A 15,092-nucleotide genomic window follows, 5' to 3' on the forward strand; every position below is an offset into this window, starting at 1 on the left:
ACTGTTGTCTTTGACTCAACCAAGCTGTGTTATGGTTCATAGGCACAACACTCAAAACATAACAAAACCACTAAGAGAAAAAAGGTGTACCATTTGTAAGGGCAAATGAAAAGATAACCCAAATTGCACGAAGACCTTCACAAGATTTTCTTGCCTTTCTTGAGATTCTAGACACTAAATAAGCAAAAGATGAAATGGGTAATAACTTGCCACACTGCATGTTCTTTTTCCTTTTTGGTAGACCAATTGTTTAAATTCAGTTTTACCCCAGAGGAGAAAAATGCAGAGAGAGTAAATGAAGAGGAAAATAGGGAAGTCAACATTCTTTGAAGCAACAACATATGGTGACCAGGCATGAGAGATGGAGGTTATAAATCTTTCCTTGATAGAATTACCTAAAGATGAAACTGCAGCTTCAAGGGGCTTGAGCATTTAAAACCACACTAGAATCTAGCAAATTAACCTGTATGGTTACAAATTTTGCAGTAACCTTCATTTCCAATGCTTCTTTGCAAAAGCTCAGCATACTGAGAATTTTGGTACTAATACAGATGTGCTCAATAGAAAGCATGAAAACCTTTACTCCACAAATCACTCAAAATAAGAATAAAAAGATATGAGAATTAAGAATTAGAACAAAATGCTGCATCAGTCACTGCTGTATTATGGAAAGGGAAAGGAGACAGGAGGTACGTTGGTGCTTCTTTCTTTGTGAGAAGAAATTTATTGAGGGATACCAAAGGACAGAGGAAAAGCTCTGTAGTGTTCCAGCCACTGTGGGCAACTGCCCCAGAAAGTGAAGGGTGAGAATCCTGTTTTCTCACATACGCTTCTGACTGGGTTCACTACACAGCAATATGTAGGTAAGTCAGGGGCCAGTCCTTGGAAAAACAATCCTCCAAAACGTCTCTAAAGCAGACACTTCCCCATTTCCAAATCCTGATGACGGAATGCCACAGGACTAAGCATCAGGATAGCACAGGCGTATGAGAGTAACAGCAACCACCACATCCACATACTTTACTCCTAAGGAAATGCCATCCAATTCCAATGCTTTTCTTAACCATAAGCTAAATAAAGCCTAACTCTAATTACTATATAAGGTTACCATAGAATTGGGTCTCCCCTAGATGACCCATCTTTTCTTTCCTCTATTTAAAAGTGATGCCCTGGTAGATTTTGAGGATCTTCTCTGTGTGTCCAGATTTTCTGAGTGAAGAGCAGACTGCTGGAGCAGTGGGTCTGACTTGGCTGCCCCACGCCCCAAAATCCCCATGTTGACAGAATGCACAAGCAGGTCAAATCTAACATCTAATGCACATTACATCCCCAAAGCATCAGAATTAGCATTCAGACACAAGAACAGCCCTGCTCCGTAGGCTCACTGGCTCCCTGAAGCATCACTCACTGTGCACATACTACATCGCACACATGCACACACTTCCGTACGAGGTCCCCTGGCAGAATGCTATTGCTTATCACTAGTGGGTTTCACATGTCTGTTCAGCAGCCGGTCCTTTTGTCAGCAGAGCATGTTAAAGCCAGACTAAGATTATCAGAAGTGATTTTGAGCCAACCCATGAAAACCAGATAGCTTTTAAACATTTTGATTTTGAGTGGAAATGTCCAAAAATTATTCTGAGAAACGTGACCAAAATCACTCGCACAAATACAGTAAAAATTCCCCTTCAAATAAACATAAACATAAGGAAAGAGGGTAAAAAACCCACACAATTTTCTCCATTAATATTAGGCTGAGCAAACAATGAGCTTTGGAAAGCACAATAATTAAGCATAAACCATCTATTTAGAGGACAGATAATAACTTCTATTATTTGCAACAACGCTGAATACTTGCAGCAACACCTCTAAGTAAGGTTTGTTTTGGAAGATGTGGTAGAAAAATAAATTTAAGAGAAGGCTATGGAACTGCAATGCTAGATATGTATTTATGCTCCCCTCTCCCTCAAAAGACATTTATTTAGTTTCTTGTTTCTTGATTTCATGTAGCTGAATTCTTTAAAACATATTTTTACATAATCTAGACTATTTCCTGCATGATACAACTGATACTGCCATAGGTGGCACCTCTTTAACAACAATCTTCTGAACCCACACTAAGCCAGAACACTTAGCAGGTGGTTTCTTCACACTGCACCGATGTTGTGGCATCCTGGATAGGATTCAGGGTCTCACCTGGCTCCCAGTGATCACCACAGGCAGTATGATGGAAAGAAACATGCTACAAATGCCCAGTGGGATGTATAATAGCAGTAGTTTCCAAACTACTTTCCCCTTTTCTGTCTCAGAGTTATCCCAGGAAAGCCGATGGGCTTGACCTGTAACTCAGTGAAACAAAAGGAAACTCTCCTGCTGACTAGCAAAACCCTTGGAACCAGGCCTTACACAAATAGCTGCTGAAGCACTGAAAAAGTCAGAGGCTGCATTTGGGAAATCAGACTCCTTATGCAGACTCCTTATCCACTGCATTGAAATTTGTACTTATTCTTTATGTACTGGTATTAACTTATTTGATTCAAGCAAAGGAAGGGAGCATAAGGAGTCATCAAATCCGGCTCCCAACAGTCACAGGTAAGCACTTCGGAGAAGTTTACTCCAGGAAGACCCACAGAACCTGCACTGTACTTATGACAAGCCAAAACACATTCCCATAGCCAAAGAGGCTGGAACCTCCTGACACACCATCACAGTAAAAGAGTAAACACTTTTTAAATTAAAAAGTATGTGACATGACTGGTTCAAAGGATCTAGTTTCACTGAAAAAGATTTCTGAAGGAGTGTGCTATGCAGACTGACATACATGTACATATGTCTAGATACATACCTGTTCTGGCATTACTGGATATGCTTCTGAAATATTTTTATATATAAAGGGCAGCATTAAAAACTAAAGGTGAATGAATGTACCAAAATTATATAAAAACACATCACAGAAAATTTCACAGCATTAGATTTTTCTAATGGTTATGAAGACAGACTTAATAAAATCAGTTTTGAGATGTTCAGTTATTGCATAATAGTCCAAAACATCCTAAACTTGGAAGGAAATATCTGCGTATCTGAAGGCAGAAGATTAACGAAGAGTAAGAAAGAAATATGAAGTCCTGTCACCAAAAGTTGCTACTGAAATTACATTTATCAAAACAAGTTCTCCTTGCAAGCACTAGAATTATTAAATACAGATATATATTGTACTGTATATCTGTTGCAATGGGATTAACTTTAATGGAAAAATACTTATGAAAGGAAACTGCTCTTCCTGCTAACCTATACCGCACTGTAGTATATTCACATTTGGAAATTTCACATTTGGAAAAATGCCAAACACGGCTTAGTTCCTCAGCTTATGTTGAGCTGTTCATTGATTCCAGTGGAACTGTGTCAATTTAACTAGGTTGAGAAGCTGACGCCCTATTCAGAAAATACATTCTGATGAGTTTTTGTGCAAAATTTCATCTACAAATATCTGTGCCTGATAGGCACCATAGGGACCATCATGATAAATAATTTTGTCCAAGTGGATGCAATATACTGTTTAGTGTCCTTGTGTAGCATGGGGAGAGGATATGTCTTCTACCAGTGGAATTGCCAGGTGGCAAAAACAGATATGATTTTGGGCATTCAGACCCTTCTTCAGGTTTCTGTATACTACTGTTGTTTATATAAATGAAGCTAAGTCATTCTTTGGCTGATCCACTGAACATAAAAGCCTTACTGCTACTTTTACAACTGTTAATGGATTGAAATAACATGAATAAACATGAAATTCCATCCTCATTATTAACTCTGCATTCACTGCGGGCAAGATAAGAGGTATAGGTGTGCCATTTTTTACTGCATAAATAGCGCTATGTTGTTTCTTAAGTTTAACATTCCTCAATATGAAGGAAGGAAAGTAGGACAAACATAACTGAGATGAAAGTGTGACCTTCTTGCAGGATCACAGCCTTGCCAAATTCCTTTTTTTGTCTGTAAAATTACATGGCCTAACTTCATAGACAGCAGCTTCTACCTGCCTGTCCCTACAGTCAAAAGACAAATGAGCCTTCGATACACCTAAATAACATATGGAGTTAAAAAGAGGGTGGAGAGAAAGCAATGCTGGCTCATGTCTGGCTGCACAGAAGGTACAAACTTTTCCACTTGAATTAAAGTCTGCGCACAGTGCCAAATGGCAAAGTGTAAAATGCATTAAAAATGGGAAAAAAAAAAATAAAAAATCAGGTACTGCATACCTGTATAGATGCAAAATCCCCAGAAGCACAAGCTCCAAGAATAGCAGCACCCACCAAAACAGACTCCACTTCTTTGGACAGGACAACAGGCTTGCCTATACAAGAAAAAGCGATGCCTCTGTTAGGAAGAATATAGCAGTACTGCACTAGCGGCACAATAAATAATTAAAGCAAAAAATACAAAGAAAAAATGAATCAAAAAGGACTTGAAAACCATGTTCACAACCCCATTCAGAGCTACAGTCTCCTGTAGATTCATGCAAATCTCTCTGCTCTGTGGTTCCAGGCTCCAAGAAAAATGCAGAATTTAAATAAAACAATTTCAGCAAAATATTAATGCAGAACATAAAGCATACAAAGAACAAACCCCCAGATCTTTGACACTGGCTATTTACCTTAAAGGGCTTGGTATAAACCTATTACCCACACCCTCCAAACCCACGTGCCTATTAAAAGTTGACCTCGAGGGGAAAACAGGGTGGTATCCTTTTTGTTTCTTTTGCAAACAAAAAAAAGATTGTTTGTGTTTGTTTTTAAATATATAGCCAACAAAGCCAGTTTGGTTTTGCTGGAAGACATGAAAATATGAGTAGTAAACTTTCACAAGCTATGTATGAAATCATAAGAGAAATATTGTCTTCCAAATTGTGCAAGATATTCAAAAACAAGATTAAAACACTGGAAAAACAAACAAACTCAATATATATTCTGAAGTAGAATTAAAAATTATTGTTTCATCACCCATGGGTACTGTCATGAACATACTTTCCCTTGGTTCACACAAAGTTTTCTAAGACCTGTATTACTAATGTAATAGCAGGAAAAAGGGTAATAAACAAATAAAAATCAGCCTGCTTTCTTAATTCTCCTTAAAAAAAAACCTAAAACAATAGCATGAGTCTAAATACTTTTCTAGCTACACTTTAGATATTCATCCACACTAAGCCAGTGAATTTAATATTCCTACAGTATTTTGCATGTGTCTAAATTTCCATTACTGAGATAATTTCATTCAATGAATGATGATGCAAACACAGTGGTGGGAGGAGGGCTTCCTTCTGTAAATAGCCTCAATGATATTATGCCCCAAAAAATGCTGCTCCTGAGAGCCAGCTGTAAGATTAGAAGGAGCTGAAATTTGGAGGAAGATCTAAAGCGAGCCATGAACAACTCTTACAGAGAAAAAGGCAAATACACACTTTTCAAAATGAGAAATAAAATTAGTATCAGAAATAATTATTGATACAAAGCAAATTTACCCTGCACCCCAAGCATCCACTTACATTATGCTAACTTTGCACTGTTCCACCAGTGTAAAGCTCCTTACAATCAACTTTCAATGACATAAAGGGACCACAGTGGTCTTTATGCCATTTCTTCCTACAGTTAGCACAGGCAGAGTGATAGGGAAATAAAGTGCATACAGTGAGACCTTGTTTGATTGCTGGAATGACTACTAACAGCAAACTAGTGTAATGACAGCATCCCTTAAATTTCTCTGACCAAACAAATCCACCTGAAAAATATTAGAGTAGGATCAGTCACCTGAGCGTTCCTCCGGTTCAGATGGACCACAGCTCAGGACTTCAGTCAACTTGGAACAGAAAATCTAAAACCTTAAGCTTACAGCTACATGGCTGTTTGCTAGGCATTGAAGCAGTAAGCAATTTTCAGCATGCTCTAAAATTTACTGCACATTTCCTGCATCATCAGAATGAATACAGAATTCTTAGCAGGCAAACAAAAAGATCAAGATACTTTTTAAGTGGCCTGCGAAATTATCTATTGGATGTCTGCATGGCTGAGTCATGGGCATTTGCAGCTAACAATAATATATTCAGATTTTTTTCTTTTCAGGAAAGAATGGGGGATTGATCCTGGAATGTTAGTTATTTTATCTGATAGGCTCTAATGAGTTCAACACAACCGAGAGCATTTCAGTTAGATGAACTCTGACATCCCTTGTCAGTCACTGATTTTACAAATGGGGGAGAACTCCAGACTGCAAAAAGGCCTTTTTGTGCTGAATTGTACTTGGCCATTAGTTACAGTCAAAGAACTTCTGATTACATTTTAATCAGAATACCTTTCCACGGATCTTTTATTTTACACATCATGAACCAGCACCCCAACTCTACACATAGCTGAAATTCACCTAAAACACTTGAGTTATACAAGGAAAGGCACGCACTTGACAACATAATTTTTCACAAACAGAAAGCACCATTTTGACTACAATGTATTGAGTGAATTTTAAGCTCAATAGGAATTATGCTTTTTGCTTCTCCATTTCTGTTTTCATCTCAGGTAAGTCCATAGAGCATATTTTCATCTTCCCTCCTACATCAAGGTTATGAAGTGTGGTTTATGTTAGGGCAAGTCAGATCTCCAGACCAAATGCCCCAAATCTGAGCCTTAAACTTTATTCGTGACAGCTCAACTGGTCTTAATTTGAAATATACCCAAAACACACATCATTCAAAGTTTCTCTGTAGTCCTTTAAACTAAATTTTGTTATTTTTTCCACATTTTTTAAAGTATATTCAACTGACTCACAGGTGTGCTAAGATGTCCAACACACACAGGCTAAAGGGAGACCAAAAATACCATGCAAGCCTGAGACCTCCTCTTGTAATGAACCACATACCCGGGACCTTCCAGCCATCAGGAATTGTACAAAAGCAAATGCAACACCATGTAGGAGCAAGGATCCAGGAATTGTCCCCTAAACCATATTAATGATACAGACATGGAAGTAATTCAGAAAAGAACTGTTCTATATAATGGATACAATGTCCAGCATGAGCAGGAAGTGTCAGGAGTCGAACAGAATTCAAACAGGATGAAGCTAGTAGAGATTTTTGTAACACACGTCTTATGCAAAACACGCTTACAAAATGTACTGGGTATTATCCCTGTCTAACTAAGTTCTTCTAATCTGACTGAATGGAGTAATTTCTGTAGAAGATCTAGAATAATTTTTAAAAATAAAAATCTGATAGTGAGAAACATCTCTGACATGTAATTTATACATATTAGTTTTCAAAATTCCATACAAAGTTTATATATTTATTCAATCGCATTTTCTTAAAAAACCTGCAAGTCTAAGATCCACAGACTGGCAATCATGCTGGAGGTTTCTCCAGCAGTCTGTTTCCTAACAATACGAAGTATGGAGCTTTGCTTGCACCGCATCTCTGTGTTATTCAAATGTCTTTAAATTTCAGGAAATCCAGTCTCGCAGGAAGTAACATTTCATTACACACTTTTTGGCCAACCAGCAAAATACAGTTCTATATAAAGAAAGTATTTATTTTTCCAAAGACAGAGTATTTAGCCACCTAAAATACAGTAGTTTACACTCCTCTCCCCGCACTTCCTCTAACTTACCAGTAATGTCAGCGTGCATCTGCACAAAGAGAGGGTTCTTGCTCAGCCCACCACACAGAAACAGCGTGTTGATATGATGCCCTGCAGCCTGCATAGTTTCCAAAATATGTCTTGTTCCTAACTTCAAAAAGGGAAAAAAAAAATAAAACAAAACAGATGAGCACAGGAGAGCAGCCACAGGAACAGATCTTAAAGCACAATTTGCTGAAAAGAATGATGCTACTAACTGCCCCTACCAGTAACCTCAGGGCTGGGAAGAGACCTGCAGGGGTACGGCCTCTGCTTAGCTTCCAGCCAGTAACAGGCATTGTAATTAAGAACTAGAAAAATCAAACAGATGGCACAAAGAATTGGGAAATACATGGGCACAGCATATTGCAGTAAACATCCTGGGGCTGGCTGAAGAAGCGAAGATGCACCGGTACACAATAACACAGGGAAATGGGGATTACAGGGAAGTACCAACAACGGTGAAGACAGAGATTATGAGAAGACACAGAAATGGGCACCAGGAAAAATTGAAGGCAGTGATAAGCAGCTGTTTGTGACCAAGCGTGGCAGAGTACGGAAAGCACTTCCAGATCCAGAACTAAAACTTACATGGCAAAGACATCCCCACCAAAAACTTCTATTTACTTTGTATAACAGCATCTGAAAACCACTCTTAGTAAAGGGATTTCAATTCTGAAGCCAAATAGCAAAACAGGACAAAAAAAGGAGCAAATAAAAAACTGTATTTTCTGTCTTTTCAGCAAAAAGGAAAACCTGAAGAATTTTGTATTGGCTTAACTATTTCTCTTGGCCTTTGCCCTATGCAAAATAAAATGTTCCATTTCATGCCTGGATTAATTGAAACATCTAAAATGTAGGCATATTTTTAAACTTTTCATTTAGTCTCCATTCTGAGAAACTCAAATTAGAACAGCTCAATGTTCCACTTCGCAAATGATGAAAGCAAACGCTTTGTCATTTTAAAAAAATCTTTTCTCTTTTTGTTTGCTTTGCTTGCCTCCAGCTACTCACTGGAGTCAACCTTCTCCCTCTTCCCTCTTGCAAGAACATTTTCTATTTCTTTGACAAACTATTTGTCCAAAAATAATTTGCAGCTCTTTATAATACCTTGGAAGTTAATTTTGAAGCTCAGACTTGACAAAACGCCAAATTCAAGCGAAAATTTTGCCCAAGCTGACTCTTTGTAGGTAGATTCCCCACAAGACACAATCTGGTCAAAGTTTTCACAAACTGTTGTTTTAAGTTTTCTTTATGCTATGCTGCAAGTTCATTAAGAGGTCTGCAGCCTGCAATAAACCCCTCTTCAAATAAAAGCTACTGAAAATTGAAGCTAGCAGAGTTTCATCAGACTGGAGACGTTTACTATGAATGACTGGCACCACTTTGGATAGGCCTTCAAATGTATTTTGGTTTTTCAGGCAAGCAGTTATGAGGAACTTTAGCAGCCGCAACACCAGCTGACTAAATCCATCGCTTCCCTATTGACACAGAGGGCTAATTTCCAAATCACACAGCCACAATTTTAATTATGGAAAAATAAACTGCTGTAAAAAGAATCTGTCTCCTCAGAACGGGCTTGACCACCACAATTATATCTCCGATCATGTTCTCATCAGTCTAACTGTTGCATCGCATTTTGCAATGAATAGTTAAAAGGATATTCTCTCGCACTACTTCTGAAATTCAAATTTATTAACAACTTCTCTCACAACATACACACGTCAAAGACACTGAGAAAGAACATGCTGTGAAAATTATTTTGTGTTTACCTGCCTGGAAAACTGTATTCACATAGCAATTTAAATTAAAGCCAGACTTATTTCACTGTGGGTGGGGGGGAACTAATTTAATCCTGGATTGGAGAAAATGCAAATTGAGGGGCTTCAAATGCAAATTTTATATAAAAAGAAAAAAGCGTCTCCTGCTGAAAAGAAAACTAGAGATTAACATTCTGTGGGCAGGCCTACACTTTTTACAAGATTTTTACTTAGGTTTAAAGTCTATCTTGTACCCATTGAAGACGGCTAATGGTACAGGATTGGGGCTGTCCTGAACGAGAACTGTTTCCTTCAACAAAACTGAAGCTAAAATTGGGAGTGACGGAGTATGGGAGGAAAATTAAATTTCCTAGGTATCACATTAGCAGTTAGTAAATATATCAAGTCAAACCCAAGTCTACTCTGTTTACTTTTTAGTTACTGTTTCAATAGTGTTTTAAGAAAAATGAATTTACATTAACTTACAATGAAAACTACAGTATGGCCTTTTTATATTAAAACTCACGATCAGTGCAATTAGCTATCAAAAAGATATGCAAATGCTGAATTTAGTGTTCAACACAGTATTTGTGTCTTACAATAAAATTTGAGTTGTATCATATAATGAGATAATAGGTGACTTTCCCAGGATTTCCAGCAGAGCACGTTTCCACTTCGTTAGCACGATATAATAACGGAGCACCTGTTCGATACTGCAAAGTTTCTTTCAGGGGGCAGTATCAGTCGCTGGCACTGTTTAAACTCTCCTAGACATTCTTATTTAAATGGTGGGATTATACTGAAGCATCAGGTATAACCAAGCTACATTAATCTTAAAAAGGATCAAAACTCACAACAATGAATTCCAGGCTGGGGTTAAGTTCTCGTTATTTACTGAAGAGGGAGGGTGAACACATAAGATGTACAATTCACAGTAAATTTACAGCAGCCACCCACCCTCTATATCCCAGATGGCTGACCCTGCCTAGCAAAGTTGTTGTTTAACCAGCAGAGGAGTTTGGAAATTTTCCAACTGAGCAGAGTTTTGTCAGGAAAACTCCCCAATTCATCAAACTGTTAATGTTTTGCAAAAACACCTCAAGTTCAACAACCTTAAAAAAAAAAAAAAAAAAAATCACAAAAAGGACGTCAAAAGAACACCAATTTCAGTCACCAAATGCCTGGGGATAGCATGCCCCATTGAAAATACCCTGCACCAGGGTTTCAAAACAGCTTCTATGACCCAGGTTTTCACTTCAAAATAGAACTTCTGGTGAACTGGAAATCCTGGCTTCCAGAGAAAATTATGGCAGAAACAAAAGTATTCCAATAAAATTACCCATCTCTGCATGTTAGCACACATCCAGGACATTTTCATAAAGACGGTCCCTCTGTCTGCTTTTACAGAAACACAGCCACAAGTTGGAAATGCTACGCACGAGGCAACTGCTCGCCTTGCAGCAGAGAAACTGAGGGAGGAATGAGATCTGGTCTGTTCAGCCTGCAGCATTATGAACTGAATCACGGACCCACTCCGACTCGCTGTGGTACACCGTTCTGACCCATCTAACAAGCAAGCAGGGGAAATCCATGGATTTAGGAACAATCTGAAGCTGAGGCATTTTAGGGGAGCGCAAGTTCCTTCATACAATTGCCAAAGCTTTTTCTAGACAGCCCATGATGTTAACACTGTCCCATATAGTATCAGCCATATAGTATCAGCCTCTTTCCTCACAACTGCACTAGAGGCAAAAGCTCCACTTACGGAATTGCCATAAGGAGAAAACTTTTCAGGGGAGCATTTTCTCCACAGTCTGTCGATTATCCTACAGTAGGGAGTAGTCACCAATGTGAGTAAACAATATCTTGCTCCTTTAAGAAGTCCATTAAGTGAATTCATCTATTATTAGAAATCTGTTTAGTAGAAGGGAATGATCAGTCTGCCACAAAACATGGGACAATTCATTTATTCTTTTATGCACTTAAAATGGCTTACAGCAATGGCTTGAATCGTGGCCAAGTAGATAAGGGCAAGTTCATCCAGACCTCGAGACAATGTTAGTCCAACAACCTGTGCAAAGATCAAAAAGAGAAAGTACAAATCCAGCTAAAGTAAAACTCTATTATTTTCTATTATAGTTTCTTGTTGTAACAAGTTTTAAGTGCTAATTCTAAGCCCTACTTTTGTGAGCTGTACACATAATGTTATGTTAAACATGTTATTCCTGACCTTGGGAAGAACCACATAAATTGTTCTTGTCCTTGCAAAGAAATAAAGAACAAACATCGTATTGTATGGGATCAGAGATAGATTAACTCTGACAGTTTTATGTTATGACTCAGATATTGCTTGTGAATGTATTTAATGTAATAATATGAAAATGATATTACATAAAAATAACTTTTTAAAAGCATTTCTCCCTCTCCCTTCCAAGCTCCCTAACACTGAAACACAATTAATAATTAAAGACTATATCTTAACCTCTGTTACGCTGACATAAATCAATACTGCACTGTAGTTACTCTGGATTAATATCAGCATAGGCAAGACCTGAATGCAGCCGTAATTGTTGCAGAAAAAACTGTGTTGCTATTACCAGTATTTGCATATAGCCATCATACCAAGGAAATTCTGAATCTGCTGCAGCATATAATTCTTTCATAAAGTAACACTGGTGTTATTAGGACCCAGAAATACATAAGCCTTTTTTTTTTTTTTTTTTTTTAAGTGTTTCCCTTGTTTGTCGTTTAAAACGTGTTGTGGTGCTTATGCCTACCCTTTCCTATCCCAACCTCAAATACAGCAGATTTTGGTGCCGGTGAGTAGCTTGAGATGCTCGCTTCAAGCTCAATATGCCATTTGGAAGTACATTTTTGCATTAATCACTAGGTATTTTGATATCATCAAATTATACCCCTATGATTTTCTTCTGTTACAGTTCTGCACAGTAACATCCTGGCTTGTGACCTAGCTGATCCACCACCACGAAGTTCAGCGAAGAGAAACATCCAAACACTTAAAGATGGGCTGAAAACCTCCCCAGCAGAGGTTCTCTTTCTGGTCTCAGACTGCAATGCTCTGAAAATGTCTTTGTATAGAACACAATATTTCAATCCCTTTAAGTTCCAAAAGTAGCAATTTTAAAACCACAAGCCAGAATCAGATCAGGTTTACCTTTGAACAAAGATGTATGAAGAACCATGGTGGCATATTTCCAATCATGAGAGCACCTATGCCCATTTTTATCAATAGGCAGAGGAGCTTTTCAGTTTCTGTTGAAATTTACTACCCAAGAACTCCAATATAGCACATTTACTAAACATTTATCTGTTTGAATCAAGCAATCTCTCCTCAGAATACTTCATTCCTTTCCCAGATAGGCATTCTCAAATTTCTGTTGAAATTCATTGCAACAGAAACGCAAAATTTGGTAGACAGATGAGTTAACAACAGCAAGTGCTGCTCGTCAGTGCTCTGAAATGTGATTCCTAGGAAAGATACTGGGACACACACAACACTCCTCGTATTTTTAGAAAATAAATGTGGCTATAGTGATATCTTAACTACAGTGATCTCTGGTTTTCTACTGAAACATTAGCACACTTCGAAATGCAGCAAGAAACCCAAATCCTATGGGATAGTTTAAATAGCTAAGGAGGAGTATGCTCAAAATTGGAAAAAAGCTCCTTCCAAGCTGCTTTTTTTTTTTACCCTGTATTGACCTTTTTGCAAAGACAGGCTGTTTCTTACCATGCCCTTTAGTGTCAGATCTGTTAAGGGAGATCTGTTACCATGGAAATCTGGCCAAACATGTAAATCAACAGTGAGGAAACCCACAGGCAAAGATTTCTTAATCAGATCCAGGTGACTGTTCAAGTATGTATATATACTGTGAGCACTAGAAGAAAAACAAGTTGGAAAAAGAGTGGGGGAGGTTATTCATCAAACATAAAACATTTGTACTACCATCAAATGCAGAAAACCCATCACAGAAGGCCAAATCCCAAAATTTAAAACAAAGCGGGAGAAAGGCAAAAACAACTGCTTGCCGAGCCCATGGCATTGCAGGGTGCGGGCAGTGGGGGTGTCTGTCTATCTGCACGTCCATTCAACAGGCCATCTGAATTCCTCCATCCCACAGGATGAGGGGAGATAATGGCAGTTTGTGATCTTGAGTTTGTATATTGACTCCTACGGGTCCCTAGACGAGCCGGAGCAGTTTGGCATTTTGGGGGCTGATGATTCTTGTCTATAACAGAAAGGTGCTGACACTGAGAAAGAGAAAGCTAGAGAAAAGAAAGCTGAGAGAGAGGAATAAGGAGGATTCCAGACAGAAATGAAAATCAAATTCCTTTACAAATGTTTAAAAATTTCTCAGATTAATCAATAGCACTGGACTTACAGCTTTCCTTTTTAAACCATAATTATTTCAGTGTGTGTTATGATTAAAATGCACCACTAAGGGTGGAGGAGAGAAAGCAAGCAGTTGCTATTTTAGGGAGGAGCCGAACATGGGCCTAAATATGATTGTATCTAAGTTCAGATACTACACCCAACTCCACAATATCCAACAGACTTTTTCCTGGAACAAGAGTAATCTTAGGACTAACGGTGAATTCTTCAGTGCTTTGGCTTACAATGACTCTAGTGACATTTCATTTAAAAAATGTTGCAATTATGCTCAGAATATTTTTTCAAACACTCGTACTATCATAAACAGATTCATATATATTTTTGAACTCCTTGGAAATCTCCAAGTGGGGCATTTAATTCTAGACATGTGGGTCAATAACAGCATCTAACCCTAATTACAATTGATTAGTCATTGTCTCATCCACTGTAGACCCAAACAGTGATATTCATTTAGCCTCTACATGTATATTCAATCATGCACTAATGAGATCCCTAAGGGAATTTGGCATATGCTTTACTAGTTTGACTTCTGACCTGCTAGCAGCTGTATATTTATACTTTGCATTCAACCATTCAGCTGCATGTTTTTTCAATTATACCTTACCATGTGTATGCTATCAGAGGATATCATTCAAAATGAAGTACACTTGGAAGACATTAAAATAACTAATTCACATCATTATTCACATACTTTAAAATGTACTTTATGTGTCTTCCTGGACCTGAATTATGATAATTTTGAGGTCACAATCATTTTATCCCCCTTGTTGTAAAAGTGGCCTATTTTCTACATCCCTAAAGACTGCACTATAAGCAGTACATGCTAAGGACAAAGTCATTTTATTTCCAGTCCAAGTCATGGCTTGACTGTTAGGAAGGAAAAGAAAGGAAAGCTTCACTCAACCACAGACCTACCAGACATCCCAGCTTCTATCTGTGCTCCATGTTGCTTGATTACTCTCACAAGGATTAGCCATTCATGCAGCTCTGACAGAACACAAGGACTGTACAAAAGAGGCTGAAGTTCAGCCAGATATGCTTAAGACCCACATAACCTTGGAATTACACTTTTTTTTTCCACACCTTTTACTTTTTTTTTTTTTTCCTACATATAGATACGGGTTCGAGGCACTACATTTGGACTGAGTGACTGGCAAAATCCTTCAAACACTTGCCAGTTCCAGTTTCTACCAAGTTTGTGTTATATGTAATATTACACCATCAGCTCTCTGGAGCTTTTTCTATTCAATTCTATGAAAAGCT

General features: G+C 38.1%; 1 protein-coding gene across 1 annotated transcript in view; it reads right to left on the minus strand.

Annotated features, from left to right (window-relative positions):
- FGGY (FGGY carbohydrate kinase domain containing) overlaps window positions 1–15,092 on the minus strand; it is a gene marked incomplete at both ends in the record, with an annotated part of 137,172 nt that overhangs the window by 25,065 nt on the left and 97,015 nt on the right. The window contains 4 exons of the mRNA XM_082312099.1: window positions 4,257–4,351; window positions 7,647–7,767; window positions 11,412–11,486; window positions 13,167–13,314. Of these exons, the coding sequence (XP_082168225.1) occupies window positions 4,257–4,351; window positions 7,647–7,767; window positions 11,412–11,486; window positions 13,167–13,314 (439 nt within the window). The remainder of the gene's footprint in view (window positions 1–4,256; window positions 4,352–7,646; window positions 7,768–11,411; window positions 11,487–13,166; window positions 13,315–15,092) is intronic.

The sequence above is a fragment of the Platalea leucorodia genome (genome assembly GCF_965183815.1).
Source record: "Platalea leucorodia genome assembly, chromosome: 5".
NCBI classification, from domain to species: Eukaryota; Metazoa; Chordata; class Aves; order Pelecaniformes; family Threskiornithidae; genus Platalea; species Platalea leucorodia.